Source organism: Diuraphis noxia, unplaced genomic scaffold, assembly GCF_037042655.1.
Source record: "Diuraphis noxia isolate RWA-SAM2 unplaced genomic scaffold, SU_Dnox_SAM2 contig0001, whole genome shotgun sequence".
NCBI classification, from domain to species: domain Eukaryota; kingdom Metazoa; phylum Arthropoda; class Insecta; order Hemiptera; family Aphididae; genus Diuraphis; species Diuraphis noxia.
In genome coordinates this window covers 55,177,956-55,200,096 of record NW_028301711.1, presented here as the reverse complement: position 1 = coordinate 55,200,096, position 22,141 = coordinate 55,177,956, and the positions used below count along the sequence as shown (strand labels likewise).

At 29.1% G+C, this 22,141-nt stretch overlaps 1 protein-coding gene across 1 annotated transcript in view; it reads right to left on the bottom strand.

Annotated features, from left to right (window-relative positions):
* Mct1 (Monocarboxylate transporter 1) overlaps positions 1–22,141 on the bottom strand; it is a 75,168-nt gene that overhangs the window by 7,959 nt on the left and 45,068 nt on the right. Inside the window, exon 5 of the mRNA XM_089229564.1 lies at positions 9,132–9,933. Coding sequence (XP_089085690.1) covers positions 9,132–9,933 — 802 coding nt within the window. The remainder of the gene's footprint in view (positions 1–9,131; positions 9,934–22,141) is intronic.

Below are 22,141 nucleotides of genomic sequence, written 5' to 3'. Positions count from 1 at the left end.
GTATTTCATGGGCATTTATACCACTATGAAATTAGAACATGATATATACGACAACGAAGAATTTAAACGGTCAAACATTCAAGTAGTATATATCATTACATTATACTATATATATATATATATTGAAATCAGCAATTACATTCAAATTGTAAGTAAAAAATATGCGGTGCTGAATTACCGATAAAAATGTTTTGTTTTTATTGTTTTAAGAGACTAGAAAAACGTGTCCGCAAAAATAACACGATAAATACAGACCTAACGAATAATATGTGACTAACGCATTTTGAAAATCATAATCACATACGAGAAAATATATAGTACTGAAAACAAGATTAGAACTTGACGCGAACATTATCGTGTCCATGACACAGACAGTAACATTTAGGTACTATTTTGTTTAGTATTTAAAGCACGAAATTCACATATAATAATAAAAAAGTTAAAAAGGGGAAAGTAAATAGCCGCTGTGATGTGGAGTGGGAAGCAAGTGTACTTTGTCATTGAGTAGGTCATTGTAATAGTTCAATTCGAATATTTAATGACAAACGATTACATACAAAAAATGATTCTGAGCGGAGGCGGTCTGTCAACCTATATTATATAAATATATTGTTATTAATTATTATAGTAATTTATTTAACTACCAGTAATACGGTATCATCTATAGCTAATAGATCATACCGTAAAATTGATCTTAATATTTATAAAAAATGTCAATATGTACATAAAATATGATAATATACGTACGTAAGTTTAAAATCCCCGCAAACAATATTTTTGAATTATGACATAATAATTTAAATCGTTGTTCTTTGTTTATATATTGAATTTCTTCCAAATGTTAACTTAAAAATAGTTAAATTTTTGATAGCTATAAAAGAAACATATGAGGATACTTGTATTCATACAGTTTTAAGTCAGAAATATTACAATTTTATCTATCGTCGGAAATTATGTTACTGACAAGAAAGTAACTCTCAAAGCGTTATACACGGTGTGACAAGTTGAAAAACATTAAAATAGCATAATTTGTCCGAGCTTAGGTCGATTCTGACAACATGACGTGTCATACTAGGACGTGCTTTACTTTGAAAAAATATTAAACAATTTTCATACTGGAAAAAGTTAACAAACGCCCTTATAGGCGTACCTATAGGTACACAGTACACGTAAAGGGTGGTTTTAGCCTGCAATATAATAACAAAACTTGTGATTGTTGCTCACACAGTGTACAAATCATTACATAATAGGATAATACATAGTATATACTATACACCAATCCTACCTACCTATATTAAGCACTACGAAAATATATGTAATATGCATTATACAGAGTGCTTCGTTGCATTTCGTAGTATTGTTTACAAATCAATCAAGCACTAATTTTCATGATAATTTACATATTAACTTTTTTTTCATATATATATATTATATATATATATATAACGGTAAAAATATTTGAAACCAAATTAAAAACACTTTTTGGGTTCATATTACTACATTTTAATACTGCACACATAAATAGCAACTGGATTAGCCTAAGGGTCTATATGCATATATAAATCAGCCACTTTATACCAAACCATTTTTTTTTTAGTTTATACAAGGTTTACGAGAAATAGTAGGTACTTCAAATAATAATAAATTATAAGAGCTCTTTTATTAGAGCACGATAATAATTTTTAAAAACGCATTATTTAGTAAAAAGTTATTGACGGTAACAAACATAATGTGACATCATATTTACTCTTCTCATACGTTTACACTAGAAAAGTGTTCTATTGTTAAACTATATTAGGAACATTATGGATTTTTACACACCGTCAGGTGTGAGTTGAACTCGATAGTACTATTGTAAATTCTGTTAGCTGAACAAATAATTAAAACACAGTAGTTTAAAAAAAAAAATTAAACCAGTCAAATGCAAAGATGTTTTTTTGTTACTAATAAAAAAATTAACTGTTAGGTAAAAAGTTTGATTTGATAATATTTTTGTTTTTTATATGACATAAACAATGTATGAAAATGAGTACAATAAGTTTAAATGATAAGAATAAGTATAATATGAAAAATCTGATTAAAATAGCCAACTATTAGTAACTCTTAGCAAGTATGATATAGAGTGGAACATAGCCACATCGGATATATTTTAGAATGTTTGAATTTTATAAGTGATAGTTATTTTTTTTTGCTGTGCCCCATGTTTGATGTCCGTATGTCGGGTTGAGTAGAGCTTTATATGATAAAACAGAGTTAAAATTGTTTTATAACTAGGCGATAAAAAAAAAAAAAAATTAATTAAATCTTATTATTTATTGTTGACGATTGAAAACGTATTTCTGAGCGCATTTTCTTTTAATAATTATATGAGTAGGTACTTTAATTAAGCTTTATCTGCAATCGTCGTTTATGACGCACAATATTTTTTATCAAATAATAAGAAAGACCGATTAATACTTAATTTTCATAGAAATTCCAAAAAAGGGACATTTGTTAAATAGATTATTGAAAACAGATTTTTACTGTGGCAAAATAAACTTTTCCTAGTAACTTTCATGTAAAAAATATATGTTGCTTAAAACCGTAGAAAAAAAAGATAGTCGTCAAGTTATGACATTATTATTATTGTTGAATAAACATCAAAAGTATTAACAGTCATCATAGGAAAATGGATGATATATAGGCATAATATGGGAATTTGAAAATTATATTTGTAATTTACGACTTATTGTGTATATACTTATAAGTAGCAATAAACATCAAGTTTAAAAAAAGTCACCGACTCGCTTAGCAGTATATAGTTAATTTTGTGTGTAAATCGCGTATTGAGGAAGTTACTGTAATAGTGTTAAATTTGAATTCAACTATAACTTATAAAACACTATAGGCAAGTATACACAAAAAACAATTCTTTGCTGAGACTGTGCGTTTATAATCAGATATTGGTGTAAGGATAATAATAATATTTTTTATTTTTAAGGGAACCTGCAGCAACAGACAATTGGGTGTGGAATGATACGATAGGGATTATTGTTCATGAGCAACATCTCTTACCAATGAATACAAATAAACGCAAACCACCTTTTATCACACCAAACCGATACCAACTGTTATCACCATACGACGATGAAGAGGTATTTTCGTTACCCACTCAGAACGAAAAACAAACATCCACACAAGACGAAACATCTTCCAAACCACCACCCCCAATCTTTATGTCAGGGATTACTGAGTATAACAGGTTCTGCACCGAACTAATTCAACTTATTGGCAAAGAAAATGTTTATTGTAAATCATCAACATACCAACTAAAAACACAAACTGTTTCTTCAGATGCATATAGAACATTAGTACACTACCTAAAAAATAATAATGCCCTTTTTCATACAATCAAGACAAACCTATTCGAGCTGTCATTCGAAATATTCATCCATCAACCACAGTCGATGAAATCAAAAAAAAACCTTATAGATCTTTCATTCGAAGTACAACAAGTAACTCAAGTACTTCGCAAAAATACCAAACTACCACTTCCGTTTTTTTTCGTTGATCTAACTCAATCTGAAAAATCTACAGAATATATTCAAATTAACTTGACTCCTATACGATATACATAAAAATTAAGGTAGAAAACACGTACAAACATCACCCAATTCCGCAATGCCTAAAACGTCAGGATTATGGCCATACTCGAGCATACTGTGGATACCCTGCCCACTGTGTTCATTGGGGTGACCTACACTTCTCCTCGGACTGCTCCAAACCTCGTGAACTTCCAGTCAAATGCGCCCTGTGCTTCGGAAATCATCCGGCCAATTACAAGGGATGTACCATCTTCAAAGAGTTACAACGACGAAAAAAAGTAATTTTTCTATGACAATGTTAATATAAACCCAGGAGACAATATTGATAATGATAATGTAAAAATGAGCCACCCATTTCCTCCCACTTCTTCTAAAGTAGAAAATAATAATTATATTCCAAAATCGTTTGCGCAGGCTACCCGAAATCAATCAAATCAACAAAATCATGGGCATGGTGCTCATTCTTCACCTCCAATAGATATTAATAACGTCTTAACTAATTTTATAAATGATTTTAACCTAACCTAACCTAACTCATTGATAGCTCTCCTTACACAAGTAATATCATCCTTACTCAAAGATAAAAAATGATTAATTCTCAAGCTAATAGATCCCTTATAATTTTACTTTTTAATGCCAATTTTTAAAAACCACATCTTGGAACTTCAACATGTTTTATACAACCGTCGAATCGACATAACCTTAATAACCCCTAAGCATAATATAACCTTAAACAATTGGTCCAACTATTTCGAAACAATAAATAACACCTTCAATAATTTCATTTTATGAGGAAACTACAATGATAAACACCAATCGATGCCAATTGAACAACCCACGTGGTAGTCTCTTGTATAATTTTACTGACGTGTATAAAATTATAAAATCCTCTCACCCCCTGGACCAACATATTAGCCATTTTCTCAATTTAAAAAAACAGACATTCCGGATATTTTCATTTCAAAACTCCCTGCTAACTTTTATTGCCTTACTAACAATATTTTAAACCTAAGTTCTGATCGCTCATTGGTTCTTCTAAATATATCCGGTTATCCACTTTTAACCACCCAATCACCTAAACATTTTCCTGCTTCAACTGATCGACACATGTTTCACAATATAGTCCACCAACAAATTAATCTAAAAGTTAGACTAAAAATCAATACTGATATTGATGAAGCAGTTAACAATCTTACCAAAATAATTCACTCAGCAACAGTTGCATCAACAACTACAACAAATAAACCCACTCAAAATCACTGTTGTTCTCAGATACTACCAACCCAAATTTGTTCTCTCATAGTAGAAAAACGCAGGGCACGAACTCAGTATCAACACGCACGCTTACAATCACATAAATCATTACACAATAAGTTAGCTAACTCTCTAAAAAAGGACTCTGGCCAAACTAAAATCAAACAAACTAGAAGAAAAATTATCAAAACTTTCTACGGCCAATAGTAGTCTCTGGAAAGAAACAAAAAAATTGGTCCAATACAAAAATCTTTCCCTACCTATAAAAAAAAGTGATGACACGCTTGCTATCTCAGATTCTGATAAAACGGAATTGTTTCAAAAATATTTGTCAAATATTTTCCAGTCCCACACATTGACATAATAGATCTCCATCCAGTGCCGTAGCTAGATACTTGTTTGCCCCGGTGCAAATTGCCAATTGGTGTAGGTGCCCCAAAATTTTATAACATAATTTTCTTTTTTCTTTGTTGTATATTTTAGGTCACATTATATCAGATAGTTGGTAAGGGCATAGGACCCTTTCAAGATCAAGTGCCCCGGTGTATTGCACCGCCTGCACCGGCGGTTTCTACGGCACTGTCTCCATCATAGCAACCGAGTTAACGCATTTCTAAACTCTTCTCTTCTAGAAAGCCAACTAGAAAAATGTGTTACTCCAAACGAGGTAAAATTCGCAAATCTACCTAAATAAAAAAAATCAGCCGAATACAATCTAATAACAGGAGAAGGTGCTAGATGTCTTCCAAAAAATCCAGTTTTTCTAACTTAAATAATAAATTCAATCATAAGACTTTCTTATTTTCCAATATTATGGAAATCTTCCCACATTATTATGTCTACTAAACCGGGTAAGGCACCCGATGACCCTGCCTCTTTCAGACTAATTAGTCTCCTGCCCTTTTTTTGCGATAAACTAAACTCATTCTTAAATGTTTATCCTCACACATCATCCTCAATAATGTTCTCCCTCAATCTCAATTTGATTTTCAATGCAAGCATAGCACAATTCACAAAGTTCATAGAGTCGTGGATGTTATCTCTTCCTCTCTAAAAAAAAAAAAAACAATACTGCACTAGTGCTTTTTAAGACATCTCCCAAGCATTTGACAGGATTTGTTATTTAAACTCAGGAAGTGCCTTCCTTCAGCACTTTTCCTGTTAATAAAATTATATCTAGACATTCGCCATTTTCAAATTCGATACGGCTCAGCCTTCTCCTATATATCAACAATAAAGGCAAGCGTACCGCAAGGTTCAATATACCCCTATATTATTCAATATTTTCGTCTTCGATCAACCCACACTTGCTGATACTCTAGTAGCTGATTATGCTGACGACAAAGCTATTAGGTCAATGCATGAAAACCCAGTAATAGCTTCATTTACACTTCAACTCCATCTGGACCTAATGGCGGACTGGTACAAAAAATAGAGGGTAAAAATTAATAGCTCAAAATCAGTCCACATTACCTTCACTCTAAAACAAGATCATCACTGCCCCAACATTTTCATAAATAATACTCCAACCCTACCTCTGACACGGTCAAATACTTAGGTCTTCATCTTGACAAATGCTTAACATGGAATATGCATTTAAAAACAAAAATACTCCAACTAAACTCCCGCTTCCGCATACTCAAATCACTCTATTCTAAACAATGCACAAAATTAAAAACAAAAACAATAATATATAAATCTCTTTTAAACCTATATGGACTTACTTACGGACTACAAATCTGGGGAGCGGCCAAAAAATCTTATACCAACAAAATTCAAACTTTCCAAAATATTTCACTTCGCAAAATTACAAATGCCCCTTATTTCGTTTCATTTCTTACGCTCCATAACGACCTTCATATAAAAATAATTAACGAAGAAGCCAAATCTTTCTACGATAGATTTCACCTCAAACTTGCAAATCACTATAATCCACTCATAAAAACTCCCTCCATCCCAACTATTCCTGGAAATCAACAACGCAGGTTTAAAAGATCATGGTGTCGTGACCTTCTCTAAATTAATATAACGATGCATATCAACAACAGCTAAAGTGTCACTAATGAGTGGCTTCTTTAATCACATCTTTCTTGTCTGTTTTTTTTTTCTTTATTTTTCGTTTTACTTTTCTCGCATATGATTATAGTGCCTAAATTGTACAGATTGCATATTACATGATGAAAAAAAAAGAAAGAACTTGCTCAGTTGTTGGGCATAATGTGCTTCATAAATTAACTTAATGAACCCCGTTTAAATTATTGAATAAATGGTTCTAGAGCCAACCCGTGAAAAACAATACTAATTTTGACACCACATTGAATTCTTTAGTGGTTGAAATTCCGAAAATAATTTTTTGATGCTAGACTTAATCATGGAATAAAGAATCTTATGCAACATTACACATTTATAGACCCAGCGGTTTAGCCGTTTAGACTATGCATTGATGTAATCAGTTAGTCAGTTTTTTCATTTAAATATAAGGAAAGATATTATATTAATTTTCTAACTAATTAATTACTTTTTTACTTTTCTTTTTTATGTATTTTTAACCTTAAAAACCAAATAAACGGATATAAAAGATTTTATTATAAGTTTACACTAGAATTAAAATTACTTATTATTTTTTTTAAAAGAAACTAATGATAAAAATTCTAGTTTTTAATTAAGCAAGGTTATTAATAAAAACTTTTTGCCTATCCAAAACGTAATTTTTGCAAAAAATTGTTTTTTTTTTTAAATTGATTAAACTTAAAAGTCAATTAATTAATGACATTAAATTATTAAAGTTAAAAGTAAACACTAGGTATATTATTTAAATTAACGAAACTGTAAAACCTGAACTTTTATAATTGTTTTAGTAAAAACTTGAAGCCCATTTTTGCTATTATGTATTCATAAACTAAATATATATGTATCTCATTATATGAAACAACTATAAACTATAATAACTACTTACATTTTCAGATTTTTTAAACAATCTAAATGCTGAGTATTTTATCACTTTAATGATTAGAGATTTTACAAATTTAAACGAAAACCCTAGAGGAACCGGATAAATATATTTAAGATTAAACTATAGCTAGAAATTGTTGATATGAATGTTTGTGCACAAATTTCAAGTACCTACAAATATGTATTTTTTTTTTTAAGTACAACACACGCAAACAAAATCAATGCGGTCGAAAACTATTCTGAAATATTTTCGTTCTTCTGTTGTTTTATGGTAATTATTTCTGTGATTATTAATAAGAAACTTACCGAAAATTTTTAGAAAACATTATTCTAAAATCAATAGCTCCGTTAAAACAAACTGAATAATTTGTATTAATTTGCACCAAAAATACCTACTTCTACTATAGTATTAGAGCATTAATTTTTTCTCAAAATATTTGACTTGTATTATCTATGTGTATTAATAGATATAAATAGTTAATACCAATATATACTAATATTATATTTGATTTAGTAAATGATTTGCATCATATTAATTACGTTCTTACCTCAATAAACGATCGTTTTTATTTTTAGGTATGCAATACGCATATAGTATTAAATATAGGTTGTATAAGCTATTTGCAATATTTACCGAGCATCGGTCATTTATCAGCGTGAACAACATTGGACTATCTACATGTAATCATATATATGATTTAGTTATAACTAGATCAGTACAAAATATTAGTACAATTAAGTCCTCACCGTCCACATTTCCAAGTATATTTACAATGCTACAACTTAAAATTTGTGTTAAAGAGGAACCCACTCCTATGAAATATATAATGATTATGAGATCTAGGGAAAATAGTATACCACAGTCTAAAATTTTACATAGAAGATATTTTTTCAAACTTTATTTAAATTATATATTTATAGGTATAATTTTCAACACGGCGTAAACATTAAAGACAACTTGATTTTTAAGTTAAATAATTGTTTATCCTAATAACACCACTGCATTACACGTACAATTTATAGTTAGATACGTATACAGTGTGATTCATAAATAGCTACATCGATATTGAAAACCACGTTTGCTAATATAGTTTCAAATATTTATACCACTAAATGTTAACAAAAACATTTTAAACGAATACTATTTAATATTTTTATGAGGCCATATTTAGAATAAAAAAATGTTTGTGTAAAAAAATATTTTTAAAGTTTACGCCGTGTGTACGGTAAATCAATATTATAAAATAAAAAATATAAAAGTAATTGTGGTCAGAAGATGGATCAAACCTGCACCATATAGCAAACATTATAAGTATGGCATTATTAGCATAATCTACTAACCTCCTGCGGTTCACGTTTAAGTTGACCAGACTGCCGCTGTAAAATATGTCTTTCTGGTACATGATACCGCCGCTGCCACCATTCGCGGATGGCTTTAGATTCTGACTGGCGTAGCACAGTTCGTTCCGCTGCCGAGTGTTGAGCCGACAGCTGTGTCGGCCACCGGAACCGGCGATCAGCTCTGGCTGACTGAGCGTGAACCGCGACTGTCTGTCCAGATCATTGCCGAATGATGCAGCTGGGGAGTCAACCACTGCATTGGACGTGGCTGCGGCCGTGGTCGAGCTTTTGCTGGTCCTCCTGCCGTCCGACAACAGCAGCGTGTCGTGCGATATCTCGGTCTGGTCGTGGCCAGCGCCACGCCACTCGTCGTCATCGTCCGAATTGGGTATGTGATCGTATGACCGAGTGGCCGTGTCCACGCTACCAACAATAACATTGTTTAACGACTGTCCTTCGGCCGCCGGTGGTTCGACGATGTTCAGCACGACTGTGTTGGTCACGGCTCCGTTCATCAGCGCCGGTCTTTCACCGTTATCGTCACCATCGTCGTCGGATTTGGTAGCGTTCAGCGGCCGGAACAGCATGCCGAACAATGTACACATGAACACCAGGCCCGATATGACGGACAAGGTGATCTTCCAGCCGTACCCTTTCACCAAGAAATCGACCAACGGTGAGAAGATGAACGTGCCCAGCCCGGAACCGCAAACGGCGATACCGGTAGCCAGTGACCTGAACTTATCGAAATAGCACGTCACGCTCACGATGGCAGGCAGATAGATCATACCAAAGCCCAGACCTGTGAACACAAATTGCATATAGATGAATAAATTCTAATGAAATGGATTTACATTTCGTATGAACTTTAGGTTCATATCATAATATGATACGTGATCCAAGTTATAAACATATAATATTTTTGTACATATATATAAAGCGAAATTCCAGTAAGCAAAATAATACAGCACGAAACGTATAAAACGCCTCAACATTTTCCTTAGAAAATAATATTTGATCAAAAATGATATGTAGAATTTGATATTAACTTGAAAACGTATTCAAGTTTAAACTGTAACATTAACCCAAATTTCATAGACTGCACGTTAGATATAGAAGGAGACAGTAAGTGTATCAAACATAATATGTATTTTTAAAAATAAGATTCTTGTCAATAGTTTTACGAGTTTTACAAGATTCCGAAAAAATGAGTAGTTTTATGTTAGGTACCTATTTATATTAATAAACAACTATACGAATATTTTGTTAGTATTCCGTCCGGTAATTTTCTATATCCCAAAATTGTCTACACATTACACACTCGTACATTGTAAAAACGTATAACAGATCAGTGAGATCACCATCCCCTAATAGTTGAAATATTAATATATATAGATATACAGTTGAGCGATTATCTAGCTGCACGTGATAGTGTGGCATATATCGGTACCAAAATGATGGATCATCGTTACGATTATTTTCCCAGTATCGCGCAATATATTTTTCAGTTGAAACAAAGATTAATTATAATTATGGATAAACTTACAGAAAATTTAAATGTATCGATTATTAATGCAGGCCTGTTCTAGTATAAATATTGAATTTGGTTTTTATTTCCTCGCCACGTAGGTAAATACAATATATGTTTACAACTATCGGTAAATACTAAATACAATACCTAAGCATCATGGATTTTCTCCCATCAAGTAGGCAGTACTCAGCCGGGTTTTTTATGAGTTATGACTAATATAGTACAAAGTATATACTTAAACTAGTACGAATATCCGTGTTAAGTATTTTATTCGTTATTTACACCGTGTGCCCATCAATAGCCGGAGTAAATTCAGGATTATTGAAAAAATAATGGATGATACCATCAAAGATTTAAACAACAATATACATAATAATGCACGCTACCCCGCTGTTATACATGAGGTCCAATTTGTTTTATTAATACAACGATCTGATACAATGCGCATATGTATTCCAACTCGTAATATCTTATGCTCAGGAGTATTTACTATTTTGATTTGACTATGATTATGTGAATGCGATTATTTGTAACTTTTTTGATTCTTGCAACTGTTATTTAACCAATAATTATAACAAGAAACCACGAGTGACTTACTGAGTCAAACGAAACTGTTAAATTATGCTGTACGAATAAAAACCATCCTATAAGATAAGACTAGTAAGAACAACGAATCAATGATTGGCGAATATTCATTAAATACACAAGCAAGTAACAAAAAATGATGTTTAACACGACTAGTATATAATCATTTATAATAATATACCTATGGGTAATTACCAAAATTTAACCTAATTTAATCACTATATATGTCGTCCATTTTTTCCTATAGGTACATAATGTCAATTAGATACTCGACAAGCCACAGACTAATACAGGTTCTATACTGCAATGAAGTAGTTAAGAATTTTTCCTGGGGATCATCAGTGGCGTATTTAGCTTTTTTGGCACCCATAAGCTAAATTATTCTGAAGCTCCTATCCTTACCTCGTGACACCAAAAAATCAACAATATTTGGTCTGAACCTTTCATGATACATTTTTGTGTGCACATTTTTATTAAAATAATTTATATTAAATCTTTAAAATAAACAAATTTTAAAAAATACATACTTCTGCAGGCCTGATAGTTTTTTTTAATTGTTTTACAATATTATTGTTGACTTTTCCGATAACAGTTATGTTTTTAGAAAACACTCATAAATTTGTTTTACATGAACTTAACGACATGTCACATGTATCAATAATCAAAACATCTTAATTTATAAAATATATTAAAATAATTTTTCCAAGTACCAATCTCTTAATTATAAAAATAGGCCACCTCCTCAAAAAAGCCACCCTAGGCTCTAGCCTCATAGCCTGCCCCTAAATACGCCACTGGGGTTCATAATATCATATATTATTCTTTTTTCTTATATTGATATTTGATATTTTTTAAAAGATTTTTGTGTTTTTATGCTTCCGGTCATATATCTATAATTTACTTATAATTTAAAAAATCCAAAGTTAAACGCAATTTTGTCAGCAAAAAGGGGGTAGAGAGGATAGAGCAATGTAGAATTGAATTGATATTATAAAAATAAGAATTACGAATAATTTGCAGCTCAAAGTTTTGCAGAGAAAGCCAACTCATAACTTTGGTTGCATTAATTTTACAATATTTGTATCATTGAAAATTATTAATTTAACATTTAAATTAAAAACACTTAATTTTCGGTTAATCATATAGATCACACATGTTTGATTCCACGTTGAGTACCTAAACCCTGAATTAAAGAGCACTGCCGGTATATATGATTCTAGATTGATGTTTAGTTAAGAATGGCTTTGTCTAATAAACCAATATTATGCGTATGTATGAGCCACAAACTCGAGACGTGACCTTAAAACAAGCATGCCAAATTTGACGTTTTACTAGTAAGAGCTTTGGGAGCAATGTATAGGAAAAAGTCTTACAAGAGACAAGACATCATGATACAACCAATAAATTTACCTACAAAAATACGAAATATAAACAGACGCACGCTGCAGAAGCAGCAATAAATATAAAGTATATTGGTTTATTGCATTTATTTTTACTTAATGATAAAGAAATTAAACTATATTTGATATCAAAAAAAAAAAATTAATATTGTAAGATTGATCGTTCCGTAAAATGTGATATGTATATTTCAAACATATTATGCAAAAGTTTATAGACACTATATGGAGAAATATGTTTTCAAAACATTATTCGAAGAATTTTCATCATAGCTTTTAAATAAGTTACAAACGTCGTACGTCATGCATAATATATACAGTGAAAACTCTATAACAGACTTAAAGGGACCATGTGATTTCTTTCGTTATTGAGAGTTTTCGTAATAGAGAGTAATTAATAGGTTTTAAACCAAACCAACCATTATAATTTAAATTAATGTCATTTAAGTAATATAAAGTTCTTCGTTGTAACGAGTTTCGTTATAAAGACTTTTCACTGTATATGTTCATATATGTAACTATTATAATTAATATAGGAAAAAAAAAGAGGAAAATTTCGAAATGGTATCGCATATTATAAATGAACTATCATGAAATAATTCAATAACTGCCGCATGCGCGGAAACCTGAAATTAACAATTATTATGTGACGCGTAGCAGGAACCCATTTAGCTATAAGAACATATTATATTTCTACTCTTGTATATGTATAATGCAGCAAAACGAAAAGAAACGTATTAAAATATATAACAGGTGGAAGGGGCACGTTGAGAGACGGAAAAGATTAGAATGGATTTTGTTTGCTTTATATAAGTACCTGCTTTATATCAATCGAATAATAATTGTTTCGTACATGTTTATAGTCAATAACTCGATATTATAATGCATTGTATTATCTGTAAACTAAATAACGGTGTTATATAATACAAGTATATACGTCCTAACAACCACGAGTAATCCTGCAGGGAGGTCTTTTAATTGAAAGATTGCAAGAGTATACATCCTAAATATTATATTTATTTATGAAGTTCAAATTTCTATAAAATTCTTCAAAATCATCATTAGTTTTGTAATTAAAAGAGTTTATTATAATGTTATTATAGATAAGCTTGACAATTTAGAACAAGGTTAATCATATGAAGTTTATTTTGAAACCAGAAAATCTAAAAAGTATATATAAGGACATTTATTTATTTATTTTTTATCTAAAAGATATTTAAAATTAAAATTAGGACGAAAAATAGTAATTTTAATTATTTAGGAACGAATTTAAAAAAGCGGGAAAGTGGATGTCGCTCTGCTGTACAGTAGTTTACTAGTGGGTTACTGTAATGGATGGAATTAAATTTGAATCCAATGATATTATATCATTTTATACGAAAAACGATTCTGAACAAAGACAGCTTATCTGTCTAGGATATATTATAGAATACAGGGGTGGCCACAACGAGGCTCGCGAGCCGCATGCAGCTCTTAAATCAATTTCGTGAGGCTCTTGAACCAAACTTAGACTAAAATTAAAAGTAAATAAATGTTCCTTCATTTGTTTTAAAATGAAAAATGTATCTTTATTTTGTAAACATTGCTTTACAATGTGTGGCTCATCTCGAATTAACTTTATAAATTTGCGGCTCCCAAAGTTAAGGTTAGTGGCTGCGCCTGAAATATAGATTATTAACAATTTTCAAATCTTAGATTTAAAATGAATTTCTAGCTTAAAATAATTTGCGAATTTTCATGATTTTTACGTATGTCAAAACTCAAACTTTAAATGCTTAAAAAAAAAATTGTGACTATGTATTCCTTTTATTTTGCAACTACTATTGTAAAAATATGTTAGGAGCCTTGTATTAAATTTTCAAATCTTGGATATAAAAAGAAATTTTTTTATGAATTTCTAGCGTAAAATAATTTGAATATTGCCGTAATTTTTACGTATTTAGTCAAATTTTGAACTTTAAATGCTTATAAAATAAAATTGTGACAATCTATTTCTTTTATTTTTCAACTGCTATTGTCAAAATATGTTAGGAGCTTTGTATTCAATTTTCAAATCTTAGAACTAAAAAAACTTTTATGAATTTCTATCTAAGATAATAATTTGATTATTGCCATAATTTTTACATATTTAGTCAAAATTTTAACTGTAAATGCTTATAAAATAAATAACCAAGCCTATGTATTTTTAATTTATTTTAACTGCTATTGTTACAATGTGTTAGAAGCCTGTATTAAATTTTCAAGCTTTTCTACTCAAAAAATACATTTTTATCGATATGTATAGAAAAAAAAAACTAAAAAAGTTGAAAAATTAAAATATCAGTAAACAGCTCAAAACAAATCAAAATATTTTGAAAATTTTATAAAATATATAAAATGCTTATATACACATTCAGTGAAAATTTCAAGTATCTGCGGTCATTTGTTTTAGAGTTACACCAAAAAATAAGAAAATCGCTAAATGTGAAATCCAGTGAAAATCCAATGTTGTAAAAATTTAAATTTCAAATGCTCATAAAAATTTAATTTGAATTTTCTTAGGACTTTTTATTTGTGATAAAGATTGAAAAACTTGTAAGGAATTTTGTTTTAAATTTTTAAATCTTAGATTTAAAAAGAACATTTTTTTATGAATTTCTAGCTTAAAATAATTTGTGAATTTTTGTGATTTTTACGTATTTTGTCAAAATTCAAACTTTGAATGCTTATAAAAAAAATTATGACTATGAATTTATTTTATTTTTCAACTGCTATTGTAACAATATGTAAAGAGCAGTGTTTCCCAACCTTTTTACCACCACGGACCACTTCGACAATATTTTATAGGTCGCGGACCACCTCAATTTTACGCAAACTAGGAAGACCTTTTTTTTTTTTGCTCATTAACAAGAATACACAAAATTTATTGAAAAATTTTTATTATTTTACTGTACTATTATATATAATTATTTATTTAATTTCTCGGCAGAAACGATAAGATAACCGTATATTACGGTAAAATAAAATATTTTTCGCTGTTTAAAAAAAAAAAATAATTTTTAATAGAAAACTAAGAAAGGTACCGCGGACCACCTATGACTGGCCCACGGACCACCGGTTGGGAAACACTGGTTAAGAGCCTTGTATTAAATTTTCAAGCTTTTCTGCCTAACAAATAAATTTTTATCGATATTAATTTAAATAAAACTAACAATTATCGAAAATTGCAAATACCTATGGATAGTTCAACTTAAGTCGAACATTTTTAAAAATTTCATGGTGGATAGAATATACTTATATAAACATTCGGTGAAAATTTCATATATCAATGGTCATTTGTTTTAAAGTTACATCAAAAACCAAAATCGATTTTGTCGAAAACTGATTGTGCGTAAAATTTCCCGTTTTCCCCTTAATTTTTAGTTTGTTTTTCTCGATTATTCAGAAAAGCATTAAGAATTTTTTACTTTTGACCCCCCCAAAGTATCAACTAGATTCACTTTCTGATCGAACGAGGTACTGAAGTCAAAAATCGAAGCACTTTTACTGCCCCAAAACGTGATGACAGACACAAAAAAAAAAATTAAAATTAAAATTAAAACACACATCATGGTAAAATCAATACATTCGTCGCTCCGCTCATAATCTAAAATATTATACGTGATTTTGAAATTTTTACATATACAATTATATTTTGTAAACACTTCTATTTAACTATACTCCTCCATTTTCAGAAAATGTATGTAGTATTAATAATTTGAATGTGATTTCCAAAAACAGTTAGATTAATTTTAAGATCTTACCTATTTGTATCTGAAACCTAATTTTCACGCCATTTTACGCTAAGGTAGGTATTAACTTAAAATTTAACAACATTAATAAAGAATATAAATCTATATTGTAATTATTAAATATTATTAACTATAAAAATTAATTCAATGTTTTCACTGAAAATTGAATGAATAAAGTACCTATTATTATACAAACACTAAAATAAATTATTTGAATAGCAAAATTATAAATATATCATACAATGATCTTGGTAATAGAGGCTGATCTTTGCTCTGAATAGTTTTTTGTATTCAACGATTAATCATTGAATTATATTTTAACACATTCAAACATTCAGTAAACAATGTATTCAGTTACTTAATCAAAGACGATGTATAATACTTAATCAAAGTATACTCGACTTTTACATACTGTACATCAGAATAGTTATCAACTTTTCCAATCATTAAAAAAAGTACAGGGAATTATTTACTTCTGACTCCTTCAAAGTAACTAGATTCACTTTGCTATTAGAAAAAAATAGTGAAGTGGAAAATTAAAAATTTTTTACTCTTGTAAAAAGTGTTTTCAGACACAAAAAAACACATCATTATAAAATCAAAACAATTTTAAATACCAATTGGTATCTCAAAAAGAACCAAAATGTTTTTGTTAATTACATTATTTATAGAAAATGCTGGGTGTTTTAACCCCTCAAAGGCTCGAAGTAACGACTAAATACAATATACCACCAGAAACCACAATGAATGTTGAATATTAAAACAAAGTTTCGTTAGATTTTTCAAATAAATGGCTAATATAAATTATAAGAAATGGGACATTAAATCTTTGTCAAACCGCAGTAATTCAATATTGTTAGCTATACGTTTGCCAAGAAATAACATCTTGTTCATTATATTATATTCAACACACGCAATTGAAAATCAATGGACACAAAAACCGTGTTTGACTGGTTATTTATTTATTTTTTAATGCCCTGGGGCTTTATTAATTAAACGACCTAAAGGCCTTTATAAATTATATTTGACAATTGTACATATTTTACATACTAGATATAAATTATATATATATATTACACGTGGATGAGTCACTTCCAGTGAAGTGGCTCTTGCCTTAATCTATGACTATAGTGATGAAAAAAAAAATATTAAGGTATCAATTAATTTCTGGTTTAAAACTTTAAACTTTAAATCATAGTTATAGCAATAAATTACCTTAAAGGCTTAAAGTGATTAAAAGAAACCTGCGTGAAATATTAGGTAACAGATATCGCGAATATTGAATCATACCTGCACTAGTTACCATATACACTAAAAAATAGACACATGTACGATACACCAGGTGCTAGGTGTGTTTATTTAATCGACAAAACAGTATATTGTCCCGCAATTGTCAGTTGGAAGACTCGAATTATTATATAATATATTATCATCATTTTCTGGAAATGTCACACGCATTACTGCCGCTTATTATTAACACTAACACAATAATGTGTTACGTATGTTGACGTATACCTACAACAATCCTTATTATGTAAAACGTATAAGGTACGAACTATATAGGTATACACGTTTATTCATTTTTAACGTCACCGACGTGGCGACGTAGAATTCAAATATTTTATATAAATATATATATATATATATATACATTATACAGTAAAAATGTATAGTATTTGATTATTATGTAGGTATATCATATTACGCACGAGAAGCAGTTTAATATACATCGCACGATAGCTAGCGTGTTGAGAAAACAAATACTGTGTTATGGTGGGAAGACACGGTGATGATAATGGCTTCTATAAAGCCTTTGACTTATAGCGTTTTGTATAATTATGCAGTATGCTGATACACATACCTGAACCGGCTATACAAAAGAATTCTGTCACCGACAACGCTATATTTATCGTTTCGAGGTCACTCTAAGACCTGCAAGCGATTGATAATTTTTAGCTATTTTTATATTTTAGTAAGCATATTAATTTTTTAATAAGATATAATATAGTATGTGTTTTCATATTTTTTACAACCGATCGGTTTTCAAGACTATATTATAGGGCGATGGGATAATTATCAAACAGAGAAATCAAAAACGCAAAAAAATAATATAATTTCAGTAGTTTTGTTTAAATTAAATAAAAACATGCAATTCGAGTTAAATTATGAAGCAGAACATTTAAACCTAAAATCGAATTAAAAAAATCTGAAATCACAAAAACTAAAGATAGTTACGTGAAGTAAGCAACTTTATCATCGGCTTTAAATTGAAAACAAGACAATTTTTTCAAAATCTTAATTTACAACGGTATTTGCAATATTACATAACAATTAAAAACAAAATTTCCCAATTCATTAAAAATGTATCGAAAAAAAAATTGGAAAAACTGGGGAATTCAAAACTTGTTTTCAACATATTCTAGTATGATTTTTTATGATTAAATGATTTTAATTTTTCACACAATATACCTATTTATATATTAGTTTTCCATACGAGGTACAATTTAAAAAAAGCCGGGTAAGTCGTGTGTGTCGCTCTGCTGTACAGTAGGTTACAAGTGGGTTACTGTAATGGATGGAATTAAATTTGAATCCAATGATATTATATCATTGTATACAAAAAACGATTCTGAGCGAAGACGGTTTATCTGTCTAGGATATATTAAAGATTATTAAAAATTTTCAAATCTTAGATTTAAAAAGAAAAATTTTTATGAATTTCTAGTTTGAAATAATTTGCGAATTTTCGTGATTTTTACATATGTTGTCAAAATTCAAACTTTGAATGCTTATAAAAAAAAATTGTGACTATATATTTATTTTATTTTTCAATTGCTATTGTAAAAATATATAATGAGCCTTGTATTAAATTTTCAAATCTTAGATATAAAAGGAAATTTTTTTATGAATTTCTATCTAAGATAATTTGAACATTGCCGTAATTTTTACGTATTTAGTCAAAATTTGAACTTTAAATGCTTATAAAAAAAAAATCGTTCCTACGAATTTTTAATATTCTTTAACTTCTATTGTTACAATTTGTTAGAAGCCTTGTATTAAATTTTCAAGCTTTTCTACCGAACAAATAAATTTTTATCGATATTTATAGAAAAAAAAACTAAAAAAGTTGAAAAATTAAAATGTCAGTAAACAGCTCAAAACAAATCTAAATATTTTGAAAATTTTATCAAATATATAAAACGCCTATATAAACATTCAGTCAAAATTTCTGTTTTAGAGTTACACCAAAATAAGGAAATCGCTAAAAGTGAAAATCCAATGTTGTAAAAATTTAAATTTCAAATGCTCATAAAAATTTAATTTGAATTTCCGGTGGAATTTTTATTTGTGATAAAGATTGAAAAACTTGTAAGGAATCTTGTATTAAATTTTTAAATCTTAGATTTAAAAATAAAATTTTTTATGAATTTCTAGCTTAAAATAATTTGTGAATTTTCGTGATTTTTACGTATTTTGTCAAAATTCAAACTTTGAATGCTTATAAAAAAAAATTGTGACTATGAATTTATTTTATTTTTCAACTGCTATTGTAACAATATGTTAAGAGCCTTGTAGTAAATTTTCAAGCTTTTCTGCCTAACAAATAAATTTTTATCGATATTAATTTAAAAAAAACTAATAATTATCGAAAATTTGAAATGCCTATGAATAGTTCAACTTAAGTCGAAAATCGAAGCATTTTTACTGCCCCAAAACATGATGACAGACACAAAAAAAAAACACATCATGGTAAAATCAATACATTCATCGCTCCGCTCAGAATCTAAAAAATTCTTGAAAATTAAATACAAGGTTCATTTTTACCTTTATTTTTTAATAGTACGAAAAAAAAGTTGACGACATTGTATATTATATTCAAATATAAATAATACTAACAGTAAAAACTTGAAACATTTCATTAGTACTTGAGTTACCATGTTTTATATGCAATGAAATTTTCAAAATACTTATATTAATTTTAAGCTATTTATACCACGAACTTATTCACACAAACGGGCAAACAACACGCCGGTTTATTGGCTTATAAGATAATAACTCGGCAAGTAATATTAAATGAAATAATATTACAATCATTATTATAATATTACATAGGTAATACATGCAATTTGCTTTCGTCAAAAATTATTCAACCTACCGTTTACTTAAAGAAAAATATAGACTGACAGATTCAGTTCAGAATAGTTTTTCGTAATATCGTATTATCATATACCTATCAGTTATCAGTAACGCACTGCCTACACGCTTTATCATTTCGCTATTTTAGCGTAAGCGTCTAGATATCCTGTGTAGGCAGTAAAAACTTCAGTTTTTCACAAAGGAACCTCCATTTTTATTTATAAATAAGCATATTTTTTTTATTTTTTTTTTTTTGAAAATATTTTGATGTATCTAAATCAAAATTCAAGCTATTGGTTTTTGAATTATGTAACTTTGTGTTTTAAGGATAATACATGTATGGTAATGGCTTAGACAATTTTAAAAAGTTAGCAAATTACTACTGATTTATCAATATAAATAATTTGTAAAAATGATTCAAGTATAATAAATACAACATCTAACATAACATAATATTGTTTTTATTTTTATAAAACCATTTTTAAGGATTATTATATAAAGTATTTTATAACTCAGAAACTTCTCATTAGAATATTGATTTAGATACATTAAAATTTTCAAAAAAATTATCTACTTAATAATTTTCAGTAAAAAAGGGGTGTTATCATTTGAAACATAAAAGTTGGTATCGCTACAAAATACTCGTTATACAGTACAAAGAATATCAGCGATTTGAAAATATGGTCTTTAAGTCTACTTACAAAATTAGAATTTGAATAAATTTATCATTAAAAGAAAAAATGGAGGTGAACATGCTAACATAAATCATACACTATATTAATATCAAATGTGCGCCATATAACGCGTAGAACCTCTATTGCATAACTGCAAAGACCACAGCGAGTCAGCGACACGCCATCGATCTTCATCCACCACAAATCTCTAGATAAGTACGTAGGGCGGCGATGCTCACAATTATTTAGATACTCTAGCAAAATAACAATAACTGCAATAACTACGGATACGATGCTAAATAAACGATACGGAAACGCATAGATTGAAACCAATATAGGTTTTAAATTAAAATATTTGTGGTAAGCTGCTTTGAGTTGAATAATTAAACTTGGATAATAATTGAATTTTGTATCAATGTGTTTGGTTAATTTCATTAACTAATAACTATATAGATGTTTCATACTCAAATTGTATTTATTTTAGCAACAATACCATCCTATAAGCATTGACAATTCAATGAATATATTACACTTATCATTGATAAATTATTAAAATTGTAATATGTTTATACTTTAAAATCGCAGTCAATCCTAAAATGTTTTTTTCGCAAACTTACGAACAGACATTCCATAATATACCGTGACGCGTTTTAATACCCACGGTCGATCAATCAATTGGGACAATCAGTTTTATATTCAGCTGCTCACCATAATGACTCACGAACAATTCAAATGTAGAAATATACAAAACAAAAATGATTAATTAACATTTTTATACACGATAACATTTATAAAAGTGGTAGGTAAAACAAAATTGAGTCATAATGAACAATAAAAATAATAATTAATACCTAAGCAGTAACTAATATTTTAATACCTATATATATATATATATATCAGTGGTGGCTAATTTGTA